Below are 11413 nucleotides of genomic sequence, written 5' to 3' on the forward strand. Positions count from 1 at the left end.
GCACAAAAGCCAAAAATTAAATATTATTCAAATGATATAAAAGATTCTAAGTTCTTTGGCTACCGTTAATCTGTGTCAGAAACCTATATTGCATCAAATAATTAATTACAATCCAAATTCAGACCTGTATCATGCACGAAAATTGTGTTAATTTTTGTCCCAACTGCTTAGACGGCGTGCAAAAAGCTGAGTCCACAAACGCAGTATAATGGAAATAATTAGCTACGATGTCGTGGATCCTTTTCAGAAATGGATGTCGTGGATCCCTTTTAGATTGTAACATAATAGCTGGACATTTAAAAAATTCAGGTGTTCAGTCTGGACCATCCAATCATTCAAATGTTGCAGATTTTATTAAACCTCTGGTTTTCCACATTTCTAATACAAAGTTATTTTGAAAATCAAAAGATAGCAATAACATATTTTTCTTACCGATTCTTCCATTTTGATTATTCGTCCTTTCAAATTATTACTTCTTACAAATCATTCCAAGCATATCTACTATGGTCGTTTTTGATTTTTTTGCGGTAAATTTCATAAAATGTCAGTCTGAATCTATACAATTCTATTTTACGAAAATGTGGGATACAATGTTAAATTTGTATAAGTTTTAGGTCAAAACTCTATTTATGCTAATTTAATGTTACAAGTTATACCGATTTTTTGACGTTTTCTATGTGTCCGTTTCATGCTTTATAGATTAAATATTAATTTGCCTTACTAGTAATGTGGATTCTTATGACATGCATTCATCATTTAATCATGAAAAACAAATCTTCTTAAAAAAAATATTAAAATTACATATACATATAATATGCTTAAAGCTTTTAAAAAAGCGCATTTTACAGTTGCCATCAACTTTGTGCACACCGTCTTTAAAGGAGTTGACCTCTGCAGTCGTATCCAGTTTCGTTTGGCAAAGCAATTTATTGTATCAGTTTGTCTGTAATAAATAAGACCGTTGGAATTTTCTTTTAAATTATTTTAATTTTGTATCATGTAATACTTTTAAGATTATTTTTATATAGAACAAAATTCATATGGATGTAGAATAAATTTATTCTGTGTCTCAGCCTCACCATACAGATAACTTTACCTCGAAATAGATTTATTTTATATATTATTATACAAGACAAAAATCACATTGAACATAGAATAAATTTATTCTGTGTCACAGCCTCACCATACAGATTACTTTATTTCAAAACAATTTTATTTTATATATTATTATACAAGACAAAAATCACATTGAACATAGAATAAATTTATTCTGTGTCTCAACCTCACCTTACAGATTACTTTCTTACTTTACTTTCAGAATAAATTTATTTTATATATTATTATACAAGACAAAAATCACATTGAACATAGAATAAATTTATTCTGTGTCTCAACCTCACCATACAGATTACTTTACTTTTAAAATAAATTTATTTTATATATTATTATAATCATAAATGACATTAAATGTAGAGTAAATTTATTCTGTATCACAGCCTCACTATACAGATTACTGGACTTTTAAAACAAATCTATTTTAAATATTGTTATAATCATAAATGACATTAAATGTAGAATAAATTTATTCTATGATTTTCTCGAACTGATAATAGATATCAAGGTTCTTTATAATAAATTTATTTTATAAATGATTATATACAGAAAGCATCATGCATTTAGAATAAATTTATTCTAAGTTGCATCATTTACGGAGAGTTGAATGAAAATGGACAGTAAAGTGTAGAATACAGTATAAATTTATTTTGAAATGTATCAAATAAATACTAATTTTACAAAATTGTCTTTGTTTTTCATGATTTTATCTCAAATACAAGGGTTATAGAATAAATTTATTACGTTCTGATCCTATTTTGGCCTCTAATTGCACTTGTCAGAAATTAGAGTGAAAAAAGAGGAAAATTGGTTTTTTCCTTTTTTATTCTGCTCTCTGTTTTTAGTTTTCTGCGATGGTTATTTGCCGCAGTTATCAGATATGAGACTATATTCGAAACAACGTTAAATTTAACATTGTGATGTTTTAACTGCAACAATTAGATATGTCATTGTTAACATTGTTGATTAATTGTTTATGAATACAGTGAGGGTTAATGCTACTGTATATATATAAGTATATGACTTTTTTAAATACTGTGAGGTTGAATGCCACAGTAAGTGTGCGAGGAAAATGCCGCATTCATTTGTTTGCGAGGAAAATGCCGCACTCATTTGTTTGCGAGGGAAATGCCGCATTCATTTGTTTGCGAGGGAAATGCCGCACTGGGTTGTTTGCGAGGGAAATGCCGCATTCATTTATAGTAGTAATGTTAATTATATTTACTTTGTTTATAGTTATTACTTGGTATTCATTATTATATTTATCTTACAGATCAATGGAAACAATTTGAGTGTTATGCCAATGATTCAAGATTTGCCAGTATCATACGAGATTTACCCTCTTTTGTCGAATCGTCTAGATCAAATTCTACAATTAAGAAATACAAGTGCTATTTTAAAAAGTTTGAAAAATGGTGTGTTTCATGTTCACTTGAGTGTTTACCAGCGACAACTACTACGATTTCTATGTATATAGGTGGACTCATTCAACAGGGATCCAGTGTTGCGATTTTAGATGCAAGTTTTTATTCAATAAAATGGTTTCATGACTTTAATTTCAAACATAATCCTTGTTCAGACTAATTCCTTGGTCTTATTTATGAAGGAGGAAGGAGATTGCTAAGTAAACCTATAAACAAAAAAAGAACCTATTACGCCAGATATATTAAGGAAAATTGTTTTAAAGTTCGGAGATTATAATAATCTCAAAAAATTGCGTGTAGTAGTATTATTTCTGTTAGGATTTTCTGGATTTTTGAGATATAGTGAATTGGCTAACATTAAGATGAATAATATTGAGTTTCAAGTCAGTCATGTTAAAATTCGCATTGATAAAAGCAAAACTGATTTATACAGAAGGGGTAATTCTGTTGTTATAGCTGCAACAGGTATAGATTTATGTCCAGTTTTTTGGTTAAATAAGTATATCAATTTAGCTGAATTGAGTAAAAATTCTGATAGCTATGTTTTCAGAGCACTGTCTTTTATGAAATCGAAAGATGTTTATAAATTATGTAATATAAATAGTCCATTGTCCTATACCAGAGCGAGAGAAATTTTGTTAGAGAGTTTATCAGATATTGGTTTAGATAAGCTTAAGTTTGGGCTTCATAGTTTGAGAAGTGGTGGCGCTTCTACGGGGGCTAATAGAGGAGTCTCTGATAGGTTACTTAAAGTCCACGGTAGATGGGCTTCTGATAAATCCAAAGATGGGTATATTAAAGACAATTTAAAATCTCAAATGGCTGTTTCCTTGAATCTTGGCATATAGTTCTCAAATTATTTATTCCTTTGTTTTATCGAAGTTACTGCGAGCAAACAAACCTAAATTATGACTTGTCTCTTATTTAGCCATGTATTTAGTATAGAAATGTTTTAAATTCGGACGAATTCATGAGGGAGAATTTAAATTTATTTCTATTCCGTTATATTTGGAATTTCCCTATTCTATTTCTATCTTTAGACTTGTGGTACAAGTTTGGCTAGTATGTAAAACAGAAGTGGTCTGATGTTACTGTTGTTTTCTGCACGAATATTTCACTGGGGTAAAGCTGATGACCGTAACTGCATTCACGGTCATCCCAAGATGTCGGATGAAAAATTAGGTCAGTATTTGCATTGTCTGTTTAAGTGTTTCTAAAGCATTTTCTTTACAAAGCATACATTGGTACGATGTAAATGTATAAAAGAATCACACGGAAATCACATATTACTACCGAGAAATGTGTATGAAACAGGAAATTGCATTTGAAAAAATCGCTAAGATGACCGTAAATCGTAAGTAAAATATTTTCAAGATGACCGTAACATAAAACAAGGATGACCGTGATTGGTAAAAGATGACCGTAATTTGTAAAGGATGACCGTAATTTATAAGGATGACCATCGATTCTATCAGATATCCGTATTTGTATTACCTTTTTTGTATCAAGTAATTTATTGTGTTGGTATAAAACGTATTTATAAGACTGCATTATCCTATAGGTAGAAGAAAATAAGACTTGCTTCAAATACATAGTTCACCAACTGTATTAAATCGTATCCGAATGAAAGAGGAATCTTGCTAGCTTTGAACATGGGCTATCTTGTAAACAATACATTTTAACCTGCCTGTAACTTATAACCCAAGGAAACAGGTGTATATATGTTGCACCTGCTTTGCACGATAGTGTTGCATATATATTATTGGAGGGCACCTGTAAAAAATCTAAATTATGCAAGTGAAAACCAAATTATAAATTTAGAAGAACTAACTATAGCATTCAAAAGATGTTCCTCCAATTTTAAAGTCAGTGGCGATTATGTCCAAGAAGGGTGTCCAACAGAATTAGAAATTAACTTTATAAGGTCGTTAGTTTTTCTCGTTTGAATTTCTTTTACATTGTTATTTAGGGGGCCTTTTATACTGACTATGCGGTGTGTACTTTGCTCATTGATGAAGACCGTCCGGTGACCTATAGTTGTTGATTTTTGTGTCATTTTGGTCTCCAGTGGAGAATTGTCTTTTGGAGAGTTGTCTAATTAGCAATTATACCACATCGTTTTTTATATTTATGAACTATTTCCAAATATTGAAGCAAAACTAAAAGAGATAGGGCGATACGAAGACTTCATTTCCGTATTGAAATCCTTATCTGATGGAATATTTACTGAACATATTGCTTTTCATTTGTTACGGAAGGTTTAATCTCCGTCAAACCAACTGAATGCCGAATAAATTTTGCAGTTCCATCAGATCCAGTCTTTTCAATGGACTGTTTGTATATTTCAAGGCAGATGTTAAGATTTTAATCTGATTCCGCTGGATAATCTTATGCTTAACCCATGTTTTTTTTCCTTCAACTTTTCGTCGCATCGCTGTCAATTTGTATTATATTCTTCCCTACACAGTTTGGAGTTATACAAGGAGATAACATAAGTCCTAACCTGTTTAAGATTTTCATCAATGACCTTCCCAACTATTTGGAAAAATCTCTAGACCATGTAAATATTAATAGGCATATTATCTCTAAATCCTTAAAAACTAGTACTGTATGCATGTTTTTGAGCATGCTATTAAGCTTATTCCTCTATATGGAAGTGAAATTTGGAGCTCATTCAATTCCTTGATGGCAAAATTTAGATATGGAAACCAACTAATTTGCATGGATAAAATGTATTCAAATTTAACTTGTGAAAAGCTACACAGTAAATTTTGTAAATTCATTCTGGTCGGCACAAATAAAAACACAAATTGTGCAGCCTTATTTTAACTTGGTCGGTTTCCACTGTACTTTTAATTAGTGAGGTCTGTTTTGAAATATTGGCTTAGACTAAAAAATAAGAATAATTTTCTTTATTACAAGATGCATACCATCATTCAAATCTCTATATTCTCAGTATAAATCGTCATGGTATAGCTTTCTCCAACACATTTAAAAAAAACTCTTCCTGGTTTTGAAAATCTAAATGATGGGAAAAATATTTCAAATAATACCATTAGGAAAATATTGAAAGAGACGTGCATACAAATTTTGGAAGGATCAACTGATCAAGAAATCAGAAGGAGAGCTCCGCACTTATGTGACAGTTAAGGATAATTATGGTTTCGAAAAGTATCTATATAAATATCTTAACAAAATTTTAGCGTAGAAGATCATTAACAAAATTGAGAGTGTCATCTCACCATTCGCAGATTAAAATAGAACGACACCAGGGTAGTACTCTTCCAAACCTTAGACCGTATGTCAGCAATGTAATTCTGGTAATATTGAAAATGAAGTTCATTTTCTCTTTTATTGCACAAAATATAACGAAGACAGAAACTATTTATATCACATCTGAATCATGTTCCAATTTCATTAACTTTTAAAAATTCCCAAGAGAAATTGCTACGGCTGCTGTCTTGTGAGAACTCAACTGTATGAAAAGAGTTGTGTATATTCTTAGTTAAACACTGCAAATATAGCAGATTTAGTTATTGTTGTTATTTAAAAAAAAAATTAAGTGACAGGATTCAGTTTCTCTATTTATTTGTATTCATCTGCTTCTGACACGAGGAGGATTGCTGTTATTGCCTATCGCAATCAACAGTATATTCTACAGCACCGTCCCTTAAATTGGTGTCTCCTATACAGATGCACAAATTTATTGTCATTTGTCTATTATAATATCTGTCACGTTATATAATTTTCAATGTTTGTTGCATATACATTCATTATTGGTAATTGTATAAATGCCCGCTTTGGGACCCTGATTGGAAAAATAAAATATTTGATTTGTATTCCAATTTTATCGTTGTTATCAATAAATATATTTTTTTTTTATGTTATTTCTTTATAGACAGAAAAAAAATATTACAGTCATTCTTTAAATATCTAACTATTTACGAGAAAAATGCAATTTACTATCATTGTCATAAACTCTAAATGCGGCAAATGGTTGAAAAGAAATTGATAAAACGTATTTATAACCGCTAAACGAACCCCTATTGAGACAAACTCGACATACAGTTATGAATACAAATATGAATATTTCTAAGAATTGACGGTCATCCTTTAAAAGTTACGGTCATCCTTAACAATTTACGGTTATCTTTTAACCAATTACGGCCAGCCTTGTTATGAATCGCTAATCCTGTTACGGTCATCTCGATTACGATTTACGGTCATCCTTGCGAATTTTTCAAATCCAAATTCCCGTTTTATACACGTTCCTCGGTAGAGATTTGTGACTTCCGTGTGAATCTTTTATAAATTTACATCGTATCAAAGTATGCTTTGTAAAGAAAATGATGTAGAAACACCTTAACAGACAATAAAAAAACTGACCTAATTTTTCATCCGACATCTTGGGATGACCGTGAATGCAGTTACGGTCATCAGCTTTACCCCAGTGTATTTCGAGGGCGGTAGTACGGGTGGGGTTTTATAGGCATATATAAGTCCTGATTACGTTTGATTATTATCGATGTGCTCGAGTAACTTTGATAGACGAAGTTAACGTTAAGCTCTGCATAATATATTACAGTTATGTTTGTATTGATATGTATTTAAAGGACATTGTGAATGTATATAGATGGAATTGTGGTATATTTTTGTAATTTGTAAAATGTTTACAAGATATTAAATGTTGTTTCGCTGAGAAAATAAGAAAGTTACTGCGAGCAAACAAACCTAAATTATGACTTGTCTCTTATTTAGCCATGTATTTAGTATAGAAATGTTTTAAATTCGGACGAACTCATGAGGGAGAATTTAAAATAGTTTATTTCAAGGACATCCATGCGTATTGCGATCATCGGATTTTTACGGGATGGGTCATACTGAGGTCACTTTGCATACGGAAAATATGTCGGGGGGAATTGCTTCCTGGAATTAAGATAAAGTAATCTTCTTTTAAATATGAATATATTAAAGAATTTTCATCAGAAAAAAGTATATGTACATAAGTTTTATAATGAAAACTATCCATTGAGTTATAAAAAAACATAAACATATTTTTTTTTAATTTGAGGTTTCTTATGACTTTAAAGTAAAATATAAATATAACAAGAATGACAAAATATGTGAGCCCTGTTAAAATGTGGGTGCATTATGGGTTATGCTCTTGTTTCGCATGCATGAACATTGACCTGTAGATATATTTTCATTTTTTGTGTCGGTGTGTTGCTGTCTTGTTATATGTATTCTCACTTATTCTTTCCCCCGCTTTACATACTTTAAATTTGCGTTATCGAACATAAAATAATTATGTTTGTATTCGATGTTATAATTTTATTCCCTACTGATGCCGCCATACATTCTTTTACATTAATACTTGTGACGACCTTTTTGATTCTTTATTTAGAAAATACAGACATATGTTTAACAATGGAGCTATTCATTTACTCATAAAAAATGAAAACAGAGAAAATTTAATGCTACACAGTAAAAATCTGTTGATTATTTTTGTTATTGAATGTGAAGTCTCAAAAATGTGCACAGATTTTTTTTCACTGCAAATAAAAACAAAATGACCAACCTCTGTTTTTAGGTCATTACAGTCGTAATTATACGATATATTTAGGCTGTTTTTAATACTCAATGGCCGAGTTCACTTGAAACTCTACAATCGACTTCAGAGTTAATAGATTATCACGTGAACGCACCAGAGTTGATATTCGAAACAAATCTAAGTACATTTTGTAACTCTAGGGTAAGGCCCTGATCAAGCATAAACAATAAAATATTCTCATTGGTTTGACGTCATTCAAGAGTTTCTCGAGTTTAACCCTGGCTCAACGAGGGTTTGAACCAGGAACGCGGGGTTAACTCGAGTGGTTCAAGTAAAATCGTATTGTTGAAACCCGAGTAAGTAAAGTTAACTCGAGAGTTTCAAATGAACTCGGCCAATGTAAGATAATTTCCCTGGCCTCAATTTCTGTTGTAGATTTGGTAAAAAGCTCGATATTTATTTGTTTTATACGCCTGTTTACGGGACGTATTATGGTATACCAATGTCCGTCCGTCCGTATATCCGTCGTCAACATGTCGGAAAATAACTCAAAAACACTTGACCCAATTGCCCTGAAACTTTGGTGAATTGTTTATCTATTGACATGAGCTCCCTTTCGATTTTGATAAATTTAAGATTCTGTGTTTCCGATTTATAAATTGATAATTGAAAAAGGGGGGGGCAGTTTTCCGACAATAATTCAAAAATGCTTTCAGCAGTTTTTCGTGGATTTTTGGTGAATTGTTTATATCTAATAACATAAGCTCCCTTTGAAATTTGTTTCATTTTAGATTTTACATATTGGAGTTTTGCGATTTTATTTATCTATAAGGGGATTTTTCAGGTTTTGAACAATGCTTTGAGCAGTTATCATGAAACTTTGGTGACTTGTTTATATCTATTAAGATAACCTCCATTCATTTTTTCATGAATTTCTGATATGACATTGAAAAGTCATTGAACTTTATTCTTTGAAAATGGGACGGGACATCAATAGTTATCAAAGGTACCAGGCTTATAATTTAATACGCCAGACGCGCGTTTCGTCTTCATAAGACTCATCAGTGACGCTCATATCAAAATAATTTTAAAGCCAAACAAGTACAGAGCATTGAGGACCCAAAATTCCAAAATGTTGTGCCAAATACAGCTAAGGTAGTCTATGCCTGGGATAAGAAAATCCTTCGGATTTCGAAAAATTCAAACTTTTGTAGACAGGAAATTTATAAAAATATCAAGTGCTCATGGCGCAGTTGTTCGTTAGTTTTTACTTTCACCGTTACAGTTGGAAACAATCTTGTGAGAATTTTTGCAAAAGAAATTAAAAATAATTTGTACATTTTTTTTCTATGCAAATAAGTACAAACAAAATAGTGTTAGTGTAAGTACGTACACGGTTGTAACAACGAATCTTTAAAGAGCGCGTCATCTTTTCGACTCGTGAAGTATGTTACTATCTTTCTAATTTCAATTACCCTTCGAAATTCGAAGAAAACAGATTTTTTTTTAATATAAAGAAGAAATTAGAAGTAACGCACATCCGCCGTTCAAAGTTATAAGCTTGGAATTATTGATGAGTTATTTAGTTCTTTTTTTTTCTTACATGTATTATCATGGCGTAATACATCAAATTTATTTTCGTAGATTTCTGTCCACAAGAACTGGTATCAATCAGAAGCGATAACATCGAAATTCCTGTTGGGATAGCACAAGGCAGCTTTGCAGTAGACCCGATACCAGGTGGACAAATATGGGTAACTTATGGTTACAGTGACATCAACGAAATCTTCCAATACAAATCTTTGGAATTACTTAAATATGACGTCGAAAAAGGAACGCACAAACTCCCGTTCTTTTGCGAAGGAACAGGACATGTGGTTTATAAAAACTCTTTATATTGTCATAAGGGAATGAGCAACAAAATTGTTAAATTTAACCTACTTCAGAAAAAGTGGGAGAAAGAAGTAGCCTTGGACAACGCAGGCGTCCATAACAAATACCCATACCAGAGTGGGAAATTTTCAGACATTGATTTTGCCGTAGACGAAAAAGGATTATGGGTAATTTACGCTACGACATATTCCAACGGAAATATTGTTATAGTAAAACTTAATGACGACACACTAGAGATTTTGGAGACGTGGGTTACGAATATACCGAAAACAAAAGTTGGAAATGCATTTATGATTTGCGGAGTTATGTATGCAACAGATTCGTACGAAAATATCCCGACTTTTATCAAATATTCATTTAATACAAACAACGGCGGTAGCAAGGTTCTAAAAGACAATGAAATAATATTTCCAAACACTATTGATGATAAATTTGCTAAGAACTACATGTTGGACTACAATCCAATTCAGAAGAAGCTTTATGCTTGGAATCATGGTCGTGTGGAAGTTTATTCTGTGTCTTCTAAATCTTATTACCCGTTTCAAGTAGGTGCAAACCGCGTTAAACGACGAAATTCTCGAAAGAAAAGGAAAAGAAATTGATTCCCGAAAGAGTTTTACGTTTTTGTAGATTATTCTTTGAAAGGAAAACTATAAACAGTGTTGAACACGAACAATTGTTTTGCCGATGGAGTTTTCACGTGTTAGGAATGTAATTGGTATGAAGTTGATATTTATTTAAAGTAATAGAACGAAATTGGAAGGAGCACTTCCTTTTATTGTACATGATATCAAATTATCTTGTTTATTATTGTTCCACAATTGAATATATCAAAAGAAAACGTTTTTGTCCATCATTGTTATTACATATTTCACTCCAATCAACTGTTGGAAATATTTCGCGTTAGTCAAACAATTTATCAATAATTTGTACTAATCACTTTATTAGGAGGGTCTGGACGAAAAAAAAATGGATCAAAAGTACTGAATACTTGTCCAATAATTAAAATATAAGGGGGGATAAAGAATAATGGCGTGATAAAATACAAGGGATAGAGAATAAGTAATTCGGTGATATAGTGTAAAACAGAGAATAATTAGGTATACAATAAAAGAAAAGAGAATAATGGGCAAAATTTTTGAAAATAGCTTACAAAAAGAATTAATTGGAGAATCTCCCTATTCCATAATACCCTCATGTAGTATAGATTCAGTAAAGGGTACGGAATTGGGTTTGATAAACATCGTTTAGTATTGTCGATTGAATTCTTTTTTTATATATATATTTGTATAATAATGGATTATTGTTGCTAGTCTTTTTCATTTATTTCCCAGATGATAATTCATATTTGTTTATATTTCACGCATTATTAATTACTATTCGAATTTGTATATATTTATCTTTAATTGATATTCAACTTGTTGCATTATTT

At 31.2% G+C, this 11413-nt stretch overlaps 1 protein-coding gene across 1 annotated transcript in view; it reads left to right on the forward strand.

Annotated features, from left to right (window-relative positions):
• Window positions 1–11413, forward strand: part of LOC134681307 (noelin-like) — a 31525-nt gene extending 20112 nt beyond the window's left edge. The window contains exon 2 of the mRNA XM_063540876.1: window positions 9733–11413. Within this exon, the coding sequence (XP_063396946.1) occupies window positions 9733–10583 (851 nt within the window). The 3' untranslated portion in view covers window positions 10584–11413. The remainder of the gene's footprint in view (window positions 1–9732) is intronic.

This window comes from Mytilus trossulus, chromosome 8 (assembly GCF_036588685.1).
Source record: "Mytilus trossulus isolate FHL-02 chromosome 8, PNRI_Mtr1.1.1.hap1, whole genome shotgun sequence".
Lineage (NCBI taxonomy): Eukaryota > Metazoa > Mollusca > Bivalvia > Mytilida > Mytilidae > Mytilus > Mytilus trossulus.